The following is a 16,340-nucleotide window of genomic DNA, read 5'->3' as shown; positions in this document are numbered from 1 at the left end:
AGCGCAGCGTGGCCAAGGCGGAAGCCAAGGGGAAACACGGTTCGGGCCGCCACTTGCCGGTCATCGCCCCTGCATCGGCCCATCAGTAGTACTAATCGGGCTTCTACTGTGTGCAGAGACCCATACTAAGCGCCGAGTCACTAGCCACAGTCGCTGCCTTCAAAGGTCTTACAGTCTAAGAGTATTGACCGAGCGTCTACTCTGTGCTGAGCCCTGTACTGAGCACCTGGGAGATTACAGTACAGTCACTAGCCAGAGTCCCTGCTTTAAAAGAACTTACAGTCTAAGAGTATTGATCGAGCCTCTACTATGTGCGGAGCCCCGTACTGACCGCCCGGGAAATTTCTGTACAGTCACTAGCCACGATCCCTGTCTTCAGAGGGCTTACAATAGAAGAGTGCTGAATGGGCCATTAAGATCCTGGTAGAGTACAGACAGTAGCCACAATCTCTAACTTGAAGGCGCCAAGCACCCACTGTATGTAGAGCACTGTGTGAAGCACTTGGGGAGCGCAACCAATCATTGGCACCTACCATTTGCACAGCATGGTACTAAGCACCTGGTGAAGTTCAGTCAATTAATCAGTTAGTATTTATTGAGCTACAAAAGTGTGCGGAGCACTGTACTAACCACCTGGTAGAGGTGAATCAATCAACAGTACTGTGAGAAGCACTGTGGTCTAATGGAAAGAACAGTGGCCTGGGAGTCAGAGAACCTGGGTTCTAACCCCAGCTCAGCTGCTGGTCTCCCATATGACCTTAGACAAGTCACTTCACTGCTCTGTGCCTCAGTGTCCTCATTTGTAAAATGGGGATTAAGACTGTGAGTCCCATATGGGACAGGAACTGTATCCGATCCGGTTACCTTGTATCTACCCCAGGGCTTAGTAAGTGCCTGGCACATAGTAAGCACTTAAATACCGCAATTATTATTATTATTACTTTTTGAGCGCCTGTGTGCAGAGAAATGTACTAAGCACCCGGCAGAGTTTAATCAATCAATCAATCAATCAGGAGCAATTATCGAATGCCTATTATGTGCTGAGCACTGTACTAAGCAATTGGGAGAGCACAATAGAATGAGCAGATTTGATCCCTGCCCTCACAGAGCTTACAGTCAAGCGGAGAAGATCACACCTCTTGGGCCCTGGAGACGACCATAGGCCCAGATATTGAAGGTTCCCAACACAGATCAATCAACAGATTGAGTGCTTACCATGTGCAGAGCACTGTTCTAAGGGCTTGGGAGAGAACTATACTACAGTGCTTTGCACACAGTAAGTGCTCAATAAATACTACTGAATGAATGAACAGAGTTGGCACATTATCCCTGACCACAGTTAGCTTATAGTCTAGCGATGAGCTTACAGATACAGCTCACTGCAGGGGAAGGCGATCCAAGAAGGGTGGGAGAGATGAAATTCCCCATTTTGGGGGGGCTGGAGGGATAAGGTGACCTGCCCTGAATCACAGGGCCAAAAACCGGGAAGCACCTGGGAAAACTGGAGGCGTGGGCCAGGGAATCAATAAATATTTATTGTTTGAACAACAATATTTTGAGAGTGGCTGTAAGCATGGCGCTGGGCCAGGGAAGCTGGAGCCATTGCAGTTTCCACTGCAGACTCATTTCATTCTGAATCTACATGAAGAGGACTAACCACTCAATTAAAAAAAAAAAAAAAAAGATGTCAAACAGCTAGAGGCCCAAAGACTGAGCAGTCTGACAGATCTTCTCTGCTTCGGGGGCATATTTCCCAACGGAAAAATCCCCCTGGTAATCCCTGAGGAGAGGGTGGGAGGAGTTGCAGGGGGGAGGGGGGGTAGGGGGAATCAAGATGGCCACGGTGCCAAGGGTCTTGTGGGTGAGCCAGTTGGCCCTGGGATGGGACAGGGCAGCTCCCCCCCAGCTCTGAGGTAGGTTTAAAGCCAAGGACTGCGATCGGGATCCTGGCACCACCATCCCTCCCAGGGTCTCGGGCCGAAGCTGGTAGCTAAAAGGAAGCAGAGTGGTTTAGTAGTTAGAACACCTGCCTGGGAGTCAAAGGGCATGACTTCTAATCCTGGCTTGTCTGCTGGGTGACCATGGGCAGGTCACCAATTCTCTGGCTCTCAGTTCCCTCCTCTGTAAAATGGGGATTAAGACTTTCAGACCCATGTGGGAAAGGGACTGTATCCAACTCAAGTATCTTGTATAAGCTCCAGTTCTTAGAACAGTGCCAGGCACATAGTAAGCGCTCAACAAATAACACAATTATCATTACTATCATTATTATGCACAGCACTGTGCCCGATCCTATCTTTCTCGCCACTGACCCCTTTCCCACCTCCTCCCTCTGGCCTTCCCTCCCTCTCCATATAAGCCAGAACACCACTCTCCCCATGTTCAAAGCTTTTTTGAGGTCACATCTCCTCCAGGAGGCCTTTCCCAAGTAAGTCCTCTTTCCCCCAGCTCTCCCTCCCTTCTGCATCCACCTTGCATTTGGATCTGTACATTCTGAGCACTTGATATTGACCTCACCCTCAGCCACACAGCACTTTTGTACATATCCATAAATAACTTCTTTATATTATTGTCTGTCTCCCCCAGGCACCAGATGCTTGTTGTAGGCAGAGAACAGGTCTACCAACTCTGTTGAACTCTATGCTCGCAAGCTCTTAGTACAGTGCTCTGCACACAGTAGGCTCTCAGCAAACACCATTGATTGATTGACTGATTAAATAATTGAGATCTGGGAGTCGGGAGACCAGAGTTCCAGACGCATCTCTGCTCTTAGCCCACTGTGTGACCTTGAGCAAGTCACTTATCCTCTCTGGGCCTCAATCTCCTCTTCTCCAAAATGGGTCTATAAATAGGTGCCTCACTCAGTGATGTTATCATGGACTTGGGAGAAATTGATATGAAAATGCTTGGGAAAGATAAAAGCATTCTTCAATTTTGAGGATCATTCATCAGTAGATCCGTGGCACTTATTGCAGACTTACTGACCCCTAGGCACTGTACTGAACACTTGGGAAAGCACAGCAGTAGCAAAACACAGCTCTCTGCTCTCAAGAAGCTCAATGGTGGAGAAAAACAAATAATGATGTACAGATAATGAAAGTCAGAGGAAGAGCAAGTATAGAGCAGGAAGCAGTACAAGCACATCAAGACAAATAACTGAGCAAGTATTTGGATGTGTAGATAAATGTAGAAATAAAACATAAAAATGAATGATGCATGTACACAAGTGAGATGAACAAAGTACAGATTTTGGAGAGTTCAGACTGATGTTGGGAATTAATCAGGGAAGGCTTCCTTGGAGGAGGTGTTTCGTGGGGGTTTGTTTTTTCATATTTTAGGAGGGTTTTGAAGATGGGGAAAGCTGGGGTCTGGAGAATTTGTAGGGTAGTAGGGGAAAGTTTATATATATATGTATATATATATAAAACATTTATATATTCAGATACATATGTAACATGTAAGTGCATTTGTTAAGCATTTATTTACTACATCACAGTGTGAGCTCTCCAAAATCTGTACTTTGTTCATCTCATTTGTGTATATGCATCATTCATTTTTATGTTTTATTTCTACTATGTGCTAGGCACTGTGGTAGATACAGGCTAATCAGGTCAGACACAGTCCATGTCCCACGTGGGTTCAGAGTCTGAGCACTTGATACTGACCCCACCCTCAGACACTCTGCAGAAAGTTCCATGCTGGGGGAAGGGCACGAGTGAGGGGGTGAAGATGGTCAAGTCTAGGAGGGAGGGGAACTGGGGAGCAGTGGAGGAAGACAGCAGTCAATATGGAAGAGAGAGAAAGAGACGAAACAGCCCCAAAAGAGGCAGATAAAGCCCGATTGATTGACGTCTGCCTTTCTCCCTGAAAAAGTTTCAAGCCGATTCTAAAAAAACAAAGGCTCTTGATTTGTTCAGGGATCTGGGTGAAAAGTAACAAGCGAAAACATCCTTTTCCATCCATTGTTTGAGGCAACCGTCCTCAGGCTGGGGGAGACCGCCCCGTCCGCTTCAGAAGAAAGGAGGCCGGGCCTCCTTTCTGCAGCCACCCTGCCGGGGACACGTCTACACTTGGATTTTCCTTCTATCAGCCTCATCCACTAGGGCCTCGGGGACACAGAGCCAAAGAGCTAAACCCCACGGAGAGCCAACCAGAACCAGCCCCAATATTTTGTGAAGGCGATGAACCCCCAGCTCCCCATCTCCACCCACGAGTCCTGCATCATCACTGGGGGAGACAGCCGATCTTCACTCTGCTTCCTGCCCTCCTCCCCACACCACTGGCTGCTCCAGGTGGTGGTATGGAGGTCGAGGGGGTTAAGGAGGGGACGGAGATCTCAGTCCTGAGGCGAGAGAGGCGCCCTGGTTGACCTTGGGGGTGATGGGATGTGCGGGAACCATTCGTCTGGACAAAGGAAGGGGTGATCTAGGAGAGGGAGGCCTGGAGAGGCCCACATTCGGGTCAGGTAGCTCCACATGGACCCAGGAAATCGGATTTGTCCACACAGAACCAGCCCGACCCAAGGCCCTGGGCAGCACTGGTGCTCAGGGCTGCTGCCGGGGCTGGTTGAGGAGACAGTTTGATCCACGGCCACCAGGACAGCAACCTGGACTCCTGGCTCCCTGGAATCAGTTTCCCAGACCACTCAGAGGCCAGCAAGCTGGCCTTCAGCCGCTGGGTGGCAAGATTCGGGAAAGTGCTTGGGGGGGTATCGGCCTCTCGCACCAAAAGATGATGCCCACCCCCCGGCCCCACCACCTCTTCAGCCCCTGCCGCATGTCACAGGGCACGGCTAGCTGGTCAACCACAGGCCACGAAGCTTACACGGCCAATTAGAGGTCCCACTGTAATTATGTTGGCGCTGCAGTGACCAAGGGCCCTTGTGAGCTCTGGGAACCCGGCCTTGGTCCTCCCCGCCAGCCCCCTGAGCCCTGATCTAAGCACATCCTCTCCCGCCCTCCCCACTCCCCTGTCCCCCGCCCCCTGCCTCGGCCCGGGAAGGGGCGCCGAGAAAACCGGGGGCGGGAGACCCCGGTGGCCTGGCCAGGAAGGGTGGTTTGTTCCCTGGCGGGAAGGGACGGGACGCTCCTGCACAGGGTGGTCTGGCCTCTTGAAAGAAGTGAAAAAAATAAAAAAAACCCTCCGTAGACAAAAGCTGCAATGCAAACCCAGCAAAAATGCCAAGAATGCAAAGTCTGCCAACCAAATAAATAAATAAAATGTGAAAGCGCTTTATAATAACTGGAAAGAGCGCGTTTCCCATCCCTACAGATCCAACGGGGCTGAGGCTGCCTTTCCCCGCCCACCAGGATCTTCCCAGCTTCGACCCTCTCGTCTGAAGTCCAGAGACGCCTAACCCTACCGGCTGCTTCTTTTGGGAGCCCCCCAACCTCCCCTCCATCCTGGCTTGGCCCAGGTACTCAGAGACCTTCACCATTGCCAGAGCCATAGGGGCTCTGTCGCCCGGTGAACCGTGCCCGGTGTGACCAGTGAGTCGGAGAGTACGTAGATCTGGATTCTAATCCCAGCTCTACCTCTTTGTGATCTTGGGTGAGTCTCATGACCTCTCTTGGCCTCGGTTTCCTCATCTCTAAAATGAGTACAATAATAATACCTGCCTCTCCTTATCTCTTAGATTGTGATTCTCCTCCTGGGACAAGGTCAGTGTCTGAACCAATTTTCTTGAAACCACCTCTCCGCTTAGTATAGTGTTCGCCACATAACACACTCTTAATGAATGCCCTCATTATTATTTCCTCTTTTTATCTTTTCTTTGCGAGGACCTGTGTGTCCTGGTCATCCCCTCCTGCCACCCCAGCTGAGTCGTCATTGGTTGACCAGTCCAGAGAGGAGGCCAGGCCTATTTCCCCCATCCAAAATCTATCTTTATATCTGTCTCCCCCTGTATCCTGTAAACTTCTTGAGGGCAGGGAACATGTCATACTGTACTTTCCCAAGTGCTTAGTCCAGTGCTGTGGCCACAATAGGTGCTCAAAAAATACCACCGATTGATTAATTGATTGATCTCAGCTCTTAAAGAACTTCAGGAGCTTGGGGCTGAGCTGAAAAGTGCAGAGGGACTTTAATTGCTGCTGCCGCCCCCATTGTGGTTTATAGGGAAAAGGACTCCAGAGCCCAGAATTGTGTACCGTGCTCAGCATACAGTAAGCACTCAGTACATACAATTAACTGACTGGCTGACTGACCGAATGTTATCCCCACTGACTACCCCACTCCCCACAAGTGTTCACCTGCAAAGTTTCAAGAAAAAGAGGAAGTGATAATACCAGAATTCTACAACCTCAGCTATCTGCATGGGCTCCCCTCAGCAGATCCCACACTAGCTGGGAAACCCACTGGGACTTTGTTTAATGGTACTTGGTAAGCGCTTACTACGTGTCAAGCACTGTTCTAAGTGCTCAGGTAGGTACAAGTCAATTAGGTCAGACACAGTCCCTGTCCCATGTGGGGCTCATAGTCTTCAGTAGGAGGGAGAACAGGTTTCAAATCCCCATTTTACAGTTGAGGAAACTGAAGCACAGAGAAGTTAAGTGATTTGTCCAAGGTCACACAGCAAGCAATTGGCATAGCAACTGACAAGATCTGGGATTAGAACGCAAGTCCTCAGACTCCCAGGCCCATGCTCTTTCCACTAGGCCATGCTGCTTCTCCCACCCTACCAGTTTTCAGAGGACTTCTCATTAGCACTCCTGCCATCTCAAGTTTCTTTCTTCCTTGAGCTTTTCCGCAGAATCCGATTTAAGTTGGTGAATACCCCTAAAATAACTCCTCGAATCTGTTCAGCCCTTGAGCATTTCCAAAGTACTATCCATTATCTATCTCCCTCCATGCTCGCCACATCCCTCGAGGAAGACAGAGGCATTATAGCTATTCCATTTTAGGGATGACAAAACTGGGGCCCTGAGAGGTTAAGTGACATGTGTGAGGACATACAGCTGGCCCATGGCAGAGCTGGGGCTAGAGCCCACCTCTCCTAGCTCCCAGAATCAAATGCTTCTGCCTATGTCTGCCTCTGGATGTGGTCCCTGGTGTCCAGGGAGGGAAATTGAGGCTGGTCACTGGTCAGGAGCAGTACTGCTTGCCCAGGGCCCCTAACTTGAACTCTTTTGCCTCCCACTGACCAAGAGAGCAAGTGTGTGTTCTGTCCAACGCTGAGACGCCAGCTTGTAGTTATAAAGATATTTTTCTCACTCTGCCAGGCTTCAAGAGGTAAAGTTAGATGTTAAACTGTACTACTATATGGTCTCAAGGGAAGAGCAAATTCTCTCTCAACCATTCCTCCATCCCCCAGGAAAAACAGAGCTTCCCAGCCACTGTTTCTTCTCTTCTCAGTGCTCCAGAGGCTGAGCCCCTGAGTAGGACAGAATGTCTAAGAGTGGCAGATTCCTCCACAGACTGGAATGTGCCTACTGGTTCCAGGGACAAACTGGGATTGGAGGATGGGAGCCAGTGCCGCAGACAGTCTTGAAAAAGTCACCTCTCTTGGCCTGTATTTCCCCATCTGTAATGCAGGGAAGATAAGTGTATCGTACACCGCTCTCCGACCCATAAGGAAAGAGACAGCCTAAGTGCAAGATGCAACCAAGAGAATATAGCAACTTTCTTCAATTCTCTCTCTCACGCATTTTCACCAGCTTGGTAGCCATCGGTGGCTCATCAAGGAAACTGAGGCATGTACTGCCCCTCCCCCATCAGGAGACAAACAACATCCCCTCTATGAGACCTCCCCCACTCTCCTGCCCTCGGGTAATTTCTAAGGTTTGGTATTAAAGCCCCATGAATATTACCTTCAGGCCTGCCCCCTCCCCTTATACGGGGTGAAGATTTAGGGAACTGAGTAACCTTTTCCATTTATGACATTTCTGCCCTGATCCAAGCACGCTGCTCAACAAATATACACAACTGTACACACAAATCCACCCACGGAGAAAGATACTCTCACTCCTGGAACGGAGAAACAGAGGCTCAGTCCTAGAACTGCTGTTTTCAGCTGTCAGTGCTTTCTGTGGGGACACTTTAAATCAATTAGCAGAAGCAAAGCCCACCAAGCTTCCTAGAAAGCTGATAACGACCTACCCCCCGACATGCAACCAACAGGGAGACATTCATTTTTGAGAGCCGATTTTTTCCTTTCACTGAGCAGAATCTGAAACTGCCTAGTCGCACTCCCAAGTAATTTCAAGATTTCCCAAATCGATATTCCTTTGGAAGCCACGGATTCAGGCCAACCCGTCCTAAATTGGGGGAAAGATTTTCTGAAAGGTGAAGAGCTAGGCCCTGGGCTTGGGGAGCTGAGGTCAGCAGGAAAGAAAGGGTTAAGGGAGCAGCCCTTCTCATTAAGGTTGAGGCAGAAGTGTTAACCGCGCTGAGCGGTAGCTGAACTTACTGCTGATAGCAAAAAAACAACAGCTCTGCATGTCACTAGAATGATGATTTTTCCAGAAAGCGAGTCCCATGCCTTCACCACCTCTCTCTCCCCCCAAATCACAGGTCCCCCCAGAAGGGTCACCCTTCGGAAAAAGCAGCTTCTCGCTTCTGCCAGCTATTAGCCAACTTCACTGATGGGACCCGGTTCTCGGTTCCGAACTGCTCGGGTCCAGACACTCCCCAAAGGAAAATTAACTCCCCCTTCTCTCCCGCCCCATTTCAAATCTTTGACAAAGCAAAGGGTTGGACAGAATTAAGTCTCACAATCTGGGTCCGGTGCTTGTGTGTGTTTTCCTTCTAACGCTTAAGCACCCTTCACCGTAATGTTTACAGAGCAGGAGAAAGACAGGAGAAGATGATCGATTAGGAGAGATATTAAAAGAAGCAAATTCCTCCCAACGTTTCCGAAGTGTCCAGAATTGCAAACAACTCCTCTGGACTCGCTCCGGCCTGACCCCCAAGCTGGAAGAGACCCGGAGGACCATGTGACGACCAAACCGAGCCATGAATCCCCAGCTGGTCCCGGACAAGCCTGTCCACCCCCACCCCTCCTTGCCCACCCCCCGGATGGGATCCCCGCCCCCCTTTCTCAGGCCCTGGCTCTCCAAAAGTTGCGGGGACATCGGCAGCTAGATCCGGCCTATCTGCAGCCCCCTCCCTCTCTGACTCCCAAACCCAGCTGTGAAAATAAAGGTCCCTATGGAGCGGGGTCCCAAGCAGGACTCCTTAGGGATGCAGCTCCACCCAACCACCCGGAGAGCATCCCCAGGGTCTTCGGGGCTGCCCTGTGGGGAGAGGGTGGGAAGCCAAAGGGGGACGGTCTCATCTTGCCGCCCCCCCCGACCCCGGACCCCCACCAGAAGCCCACCCACCGCTCACTCACCCGGGCTGGAGAAAAGCTCCAGATCCACCTTCTCCGTCTTGATGATGGTGAGCGTGGGCTTGAGGTCGACGGCCGCCTTCATGGTGCCAAGGAGCGGGCACGGGCCGGCTGGTGATGGGGCGGGGGGTGGGGGTGGGGACGGGGAGGGGGTCCCCTTTCGGAATTGGGGTGGGGTGGGGGGCGGCAGGCGGGGAGGGGGCGGGGGGAGGAGGAGGAAGAGGGAGGGGAAAATCAGAGTTTCTCTCTCCTAGGATCGCAAGTCCCTTGGGGTCCGCGCCCCTCCACTCTCGCGGGGGAAAGTTGCCACTCTGCGAGGAAGGCTGTGCTTCTCTCCCCCTCTTCCCGATGGCTCCCTCCGCTCCTCCTCGGGCCGCCGGGCTCTCTCCCTGTCTCCCTCTGTGTCTGTCCGGATCTCTGTCTGTGTCTCCCCGTCTCCTTTTCTCTCTCTCTCTCCCTGCTAGGGCGTTTCTGGGAGCGGCGATGGCAGCCTGTGCCCCACGCTGCGGTCCGGCCGCTCGGAGGGGGCGGGGCCCGGAGGGGGGAGGGCTCTGCCATTGGCTGCCCGGCCTGGCTCGCCAGCCAATCGCCGCTCGGCGGCCAAAGCGAAAGGAAAGGCTTGGGAAAAAAACGGCCGCGCCGGGCAGGACCGGCCCCCGCCGGGACCCCCTGGACTCCCACACTCCTAGGACCCCCGCCCACTTTTCCTCCTCTCCCTCTCCCTCCCCCGTCGCCCTGACTTTGCTCCCCTCTCCCCCAATAGCACTGATGCAGAGATAACAATCATAATAATAATGTTGGTATTTGTTAAGCGCTTACTATGTGCAGAGCACTGTTCTTAAGCGCTGGGGTAGATCCAGGGTCATCAGGTTGGCCTCCATGAGGCTCACAGTCTTCATCCCCATTTTGCAGATGAGGGAACTGAGGCCCAGAGAAGTGACTTGCCACAGTCACACAGCTGACAAGTGGAGGAGTTCGATTAGAACCCACGACCTCTGACTTCCAAGCCCGGGATCTGTCCACTGAGCTCGCTGTGATGCATAGATCTGTCATTTTATTTATTAATAATAATAATGGTATTTGGTAAGCACTTACTATGTGCGAAGCACTGTTCTAAGAGCCGGGGAGGGGGATACAAGGGGATCAGATTGTTCCACGTGGGGCTCACGGACAGACGAGGGAACTGAGGTCCAGCGAAGTGAAGGGACTTGCCCAAAGTCATACAGCTGACAAGCGGCAGAGCCGGGTTTAGAACCCACGACCTCTGACTCCCAAGCCCGGGGTCTTTCCGCTGAGAAACGCTATTGATAACTGTTTATCTGTGAGAAGGAGCGTGGCTTAATGGAAAGAGCACGGGTTTAGGAGTCGGGGGACGTGGGTTCTAATCCCGGCTCCTCCCTTTGTCTGCTGGGGGACCTTGGGCAAACCACTTCACTTCTCTGCGCTTCGGCGACCTCCTCTGAAAAGCGGGGATTAAGCCTGTGAGCCCCACGGGGGACAACCTGATTACCTGTTATCTACCCCAGCGCTTAGAACAGTGCTTGGCACATAGTAAGCGTTTAACAAATACCGTCCGTATTATTATTTATTTGCACCGACGCCTGTCTACCCTCCCCTAGACTGCGAACTCGTTGTGGGCACGGATTGTTTCTCTTTATTGCTTTACTGCCCCAAGCGCTGCGTACAGTGCTCCTGGGCACGGTAAGCGCTCAGTAAATGCGATGGAATGAGTGAATGAATGGATGGGTCACCCTCGGCTGGCTTCCGAAAGAACCACCCGGCGACCTGGAGCGCGGAGGACGTTTTTTAAGGATGTGTCACTAGAGAAACACGAGCGCACGCAATCTCCCCCAAAGGGATACAGGACGTTCTTTTGGAAGGCGTAGTAATCGGTCATTCATAAAAACCAGCACGCAGGGCCCAAGGCATCCGAGGTAGCGGATTGAGAAGGCCCGGCTCCTAACACCGCCCCGGGCCTTTTAACCCTGGCGAGCCCCGCCGCGCAGAGAAGCCATTCAGTCTTATTTAGTGAGAGCTTTCTGTGTGCTAATCACTGGACTGAGCGTGGTGAGAAAATCCCATCTCCGCCCTCGAGCGGAAGCAAGGTCGATTCGACCCAAGGGGGATCGTTTGTGCCCCCCATCCCACAACCACTCCTCCTAACCTGTGCACTTATCTGTTGCCCAATTGTACATTCCAAGCGCTTAGTAGAGTGCTCTGCACTCAGTAAGCGCTCAATGAATACGACTGAATGAACTTAAGCACCCCCCCCCCCCCCAGCAGCACACACGTTCGAAGGCTTATTATAATTGTGATATTTATAGTATTGGAGCCCGTTGCTTCCCCTACCTGTCTTCTTTCCCCCCACCCGCTATACGGGGCGGGCAAGGATCTTGTCTCTTTTATTGGCCCGCCCTGAGCTCTTAGTACAGCGCGGGGTACTCGGTAACCATGGTTTCAGATGCCATGGATCGATCGATCCCTTTCGGGGGGGCCCAGATAGATCCGGTTCGGTTGACACCTTGTCTCGCATTAACCGCTCCCGCGGTGGCGACATCCCACTTGACGTCTGTCCGTGTAAAAGGAGCAGGCGGCCTTTGCCTGGACCCGAGCTAGGGCCAGACCCGCAATAAATTTAGGCAACTCGGGCCACCTAGGGTCACCGAGGTCCCTCCCGCAGCATGCAGACACACACACACACACACATACACTTGCATACACATGCACACACACACACACACACAGGGCGGTGCAGAGGAAGGAAGCGCGCTCTCAGAGGCTGTGACTTCTTGTGCACGGAGGCAGGGTGTGTGCCATCTGGGGAAGAATCAACACATCTGGACTTGCAACTAACACACTGCCAGATCCACCTCCCCCACCACCAAAAAGAAAAAATCCCCTTCTCTGAACCCACATGCCTCCTCCAGGGAGGACTCGTGAACAGGATAGGGTTCTGTGTTTGCCACTGGGAGGTCTGGGGGGCGGGGAGGGGGTGGTCTGGTTGTGCCAGCAGGGTCTCCGGCTTGATTTAGAGAGGCTTGAGCGAACCCTCCCAGGGGTCCCCCGACTAGAACAGGACCGGCCACTGACTCGCGCCAGCTGCAGCTGCGTTTGATTCCACCTCCAGGTTGGATTCCCCCTGGATCGTGTGTCCTCACTGAGTCCTTAGGGGAGAAGGACAAGGTACAAGTAGGGCACATTCTTCCGAGAGCGCGTGTCTGTCTCGATGCAGCGCGCCGCTGGCGGAGAAGAACGGTTTAATGAGCGTGGGGGACTTCGGGCTTGCTACCGAGCTAGTTTTTTCACAACGCAGGGCTCTGCAAGAATGCGACCCCCCCTCCCCCCGCCTCAGGAGGGAGTCAGTCATCCGATTTTTGCCTAACAGTCCAGTTTTCAACCCTCCTATCAAACAATGGTATTTATTGAGTGCTTATTGTGTGCCGAACTCTGAACTAAGCGTTTGGCAGAATACAATATAACAGTGTTGGTAGGCATGTTCCCTGCTCATAAGAGGTTTAGAGTCTAGATGGGGAGACAGACATTAATGTAAAGAAAAACTTTACGGATATGTCTTCTGTCTTTAAGGAACTGAACGCCTTTATGTCCAACATTTTTAGTGTAGCACCCATTCTTCCTCTCTCTCCACTCCAGCTGCCAATGCATGTGCTCAGAGCGACCCAGGAGGGGAACACGAACACGTAACATGAGGGCTCTGGAGCAAGTAATAAGTGTGTTACTTGTTAAGCGCTTACTATGTGCCAGGCACTATACTAAGTGCTGGGGTGGATACATGGGGCTCACAGTCTCAATCCCTATTTTACAGATGAAGTAACTGAGGCACAGAGAAGTGAAGTGGCTTGCCCAAGGTCACGTAGCGGACAGGGAGTGGAGCCGGGATTAGTACCCAAGTCCTTCTGATTCCCAAACCCGTGCTCTATCCACTAGGCCACGCTGCAAGTAGGAGAGTCTAGGGGTCCCCCTAAGGAAACACTTCAGGTTTGGGCAGGTATGACATCTCTGTGCTATAGCTGTGTCCCTGGGGTGAGACACATGGGTCCCACTGTTTGGCATTCTTAAATTCTGTTGGTAATCAACCAATCCACCCCTCTGTAGGAGACACGAGCGTATTGAGAAAATGGGTGGGGAAAGGGTGGGGAATCCAAGCTCATCTCTCCTGCTCTGTTGCTGTGGGCCAAAGATCCATTCCCAGAACAGGGGTCTTCCCCTCAGTGGAGGAGGGTGGGGGTGGGAGAAATATATTACCTGGATGGTGATACCACACAATGGGCCTGGATTTGCTAGCCTGCCTATAAGCAATTCATTAATAGGTCAGTGGCTTTAGGACTCACTTTAAATCGAAAGGGCTAGCACCAGAAAGAAATCCCAAAATGTAGGCAGTGTCTCCAGTCTATTGAAGCCTCTTTTCCACTCCCATACTCCATTTCAGGCAGAGTGGAGTAGTAGGAAAAGAAAAAGTCTTTAAGTCAAGAGGCCTGGATTCTCATTCCAGCTCTGCCACTGGCCTACTTCCCCTCTGTGTGCCTCAGTTCCTCACATGTATAATGGAGATAAAATATCTGCTTTCTCAGCCTCCCTTCATCTTTGACAGAAGTCTCCTTATTGGGCAGGGACTAAGTCCAATCTGATGAACTTGTATCTTCCTCAGTGCTTAGCAGAGTGCTGGGCCCATTGTACCCTATGCTTAATTAATATCTTAGTCAATTCATCCATTTCACTCTAGTCACTGTGTTAACTTTGTTACCATAAAATCTCTGGATTCACTATTCTCTGCATCAAGACTCCAGCCCCTCCCCCAAGGAGTCCCACCCAAGTCCAGATACGCATGCCAACCCAAAATAAGGATGTGGGGGAAATGTCCCGCAAATCCTTTTCTAATCCCACAGTGCTTGGATGTGGCATTTCAGGTTACTGTCATTCTCAGAGGAGAAAATATCCCTGCTACTCATTTTTTTATGGTATTTGCTAAATGCTTATTTGTCAAGCACTTTTCTAAGCGCTGGGGTAGATACAAGCCCCACATGAGGCTCACAGTCTAGGTAGGATGGAGAATGGGTATTGAATCCCCATTTTGCAGTTGAGGAAACTGAGGCACAGAAAAGTTAAGTGATTTGTCCAAGGTAACCCAGCAAGTGACTGAGAAGCCTGAGAACACAGGCCTGGGAGCCAGAAGGACTTGGGTTCTAATCCCAGCTCTGCCACTTGTCGGCTGTGTAACTCTGGACAAGCCACTTCACTTTCCTGTGCCTCAGTTACCTCATCTGTAAAATGGGGATAAAGACTGTGAGCCTCACGTGGGACATGGACTGTGTCCTACCTGACTAGGTTGCATATATTCTAGCACTTAGTACAGTAGCTGGCATATTAAGTACCTATCAAATACCTCAGTTTAAATGAAAAAAAAAAGCCAAGTAGCAGAGCCAGGATTAGAACCCAGGCCCTTGCTTTATCCACTTGGCCACGCTGCTTCCCAGTAGGCCATACTGCCTCCCAAGACATGATTCACCTCAATCCAAGATTTGCCATTCATTCCTCAGCTCTGAAACCAACGTGGCTAGTACGCATTTAATCCGTTGGTGTCACTCTGCTCATTAATCTCCACACACCTACAGCAAACTCCAATTACCTAGAAAGCTTTTTCAAACTCTTCCTGAAAAACTTCAGAATAAACATTTTTAAAGCCATTTCCTGCTTTCTATGCAAAATGCCGAATTCCAATCGTCTGAATGAAGTTGCAACCTCCCCACTTTCTTTGACGAGAAACATACTTGGTTCACCTTGGTCTGAACCCATTTGGGTCTCCTCAAAACCTCTGAGTGACTTGCAAATTTCCCAGAGCAAGCCAACGTTGGAGCCAGAAATAGAACACAAATCTCTGTCCCCAGCAGCTCTAACCACTACATACGTTCCCCCCCCATCTCCCCCCGCCTCCTCCCACTGCCTCCCCCAAGCCCCCGCCAATGACCGGGGAAAAATATTTGCATGTGGTAATCCTGATTTTTGAAGGAACAAAGTCTGTTGCAATCCAGCTGCGTTTCCAAAAGGTATGAGAAAACAATGCTGGTCCCCAGATGACAAGAACAGGCACTTCTGATCCTGGGAAAATCTCTTCAGCAGCTGATGAATGAATTGGACATTTACGGGGTGGAATGTGCGATATGGAAAACAGTTCTGGCATCCTTGCTAGTAACCCAAAAGTCGCAAAGCGGAGCTCCTGCTTTCTAAGGGCTGGGAGTTCTGTCTCGTACAATGAAAACTGCTTTCACTGCTGTGAAACAGAGTCGCTAGACTCTCTCTCTCTCTCACACACACAACCCATACACACACACACACACACACACACACTCACACCCCCCCCCCCCCCCTGCAATCCGCAGATTTCTCCAGCAAAGTTTTCTCCAGGGAGTCTAACAGTCCCCACGGTCATGATCCTTCTTCCTCTCTTGCTTTCCAATCAATCAGTGGTAATTACTGAGCGCTTTTTGTGTGCAGAACACAGGACTAAGCATTTGGGAGAGTACAGTACAGTAGATCTAGTAAATACAACTCCTGGTCACAAGGATCTGACAGTCTTATTTCTTGGGGCAACTCAGAAACTTTAGCCATAACTGCCTCCCTCCCATCTGGGTTCTGGTCTCTCCTCTCAAGAGCAGAACCAAGATCAAATAATAACGATAACTGTGTGTTTTTTAAGTGTTTACTATGTGCAAAGCACTGTACTGAACACTGGGGTAGATACAAGTTAATCAGGTTGGACACAGTCCCTGTCACATATGGGGCTCACCGTCAAAGAAGGAGGGAGCACAGGTATTTTATCCCCATTTTACAGACGAGGAAACTGAGACGCAGAGACCTTAAGTAATTTGCCCAAGATCACGAGGTAACAAATGGCAGAGCCAGGACAAGAATCCAGGTCCTCTGACTTTCCAGACCAGTGGTCTAACCAGTAGACCACGCTGCTCCTCCTCCAGTGGCTGAGTAATGTGGAGCAAAA

The 16,340-nt window shown here is 50.9% G+C and overlaps 1 protein-coding gene across 4 annotated transcripts in view; it reads right to left on the bottom strand.

Moving 5' to 3' along the window:
* The window catches only part of ETS1 (ETS proto-oncogene 1, transcription factor), a 162,424-nt gene that overhangs the window by 66,412 nt on the left and 79,672 nt on the right, over window positions 1-16,340 (bottom strand). For 2 of the 4 annotated variants that reach the window (XM_029075407.2, XM_029075409.2), the window contains exon 1: window positions 9,332-9,453. The exons of the other annotated variants lie outside the window; for them this stretch is intronic. In XM_029075407.2, the coding sequence (XP_028931240.1) occupies window positions 9,332-9,413 (82 nt within the window). In that variant the 5' untranslated portion in view covers window positions 9,414-9,453. Of the gene's footprint in view, window positions 1-9,331; window positions 9,454-16,340 lie in introns of those variants that run through there. 4 annotated transcript variants of the gene reach the window in all.

This window comes from Ornithorhynchus anatinus, chromosome 11 (genome assembly GCF_004115215.2).
Source record: "Ornithorhynchus anatinus isolate Pmale09 chromosome 11, mOrnAna1.pri.v4, whole genome shotgun sequence".
NCBI lineage: Eukaryota > Metazoa > Chordata > Mammalia > Monotremata > Ornithorhynchidae > Ornithorhynchus > Ornithorhynchus anatinus.
The sequence above is the reverse complement of the archived record's forward strand: the minus strand, read 5'-3'. Positions and strand labels throughout refer to the sequence as shown.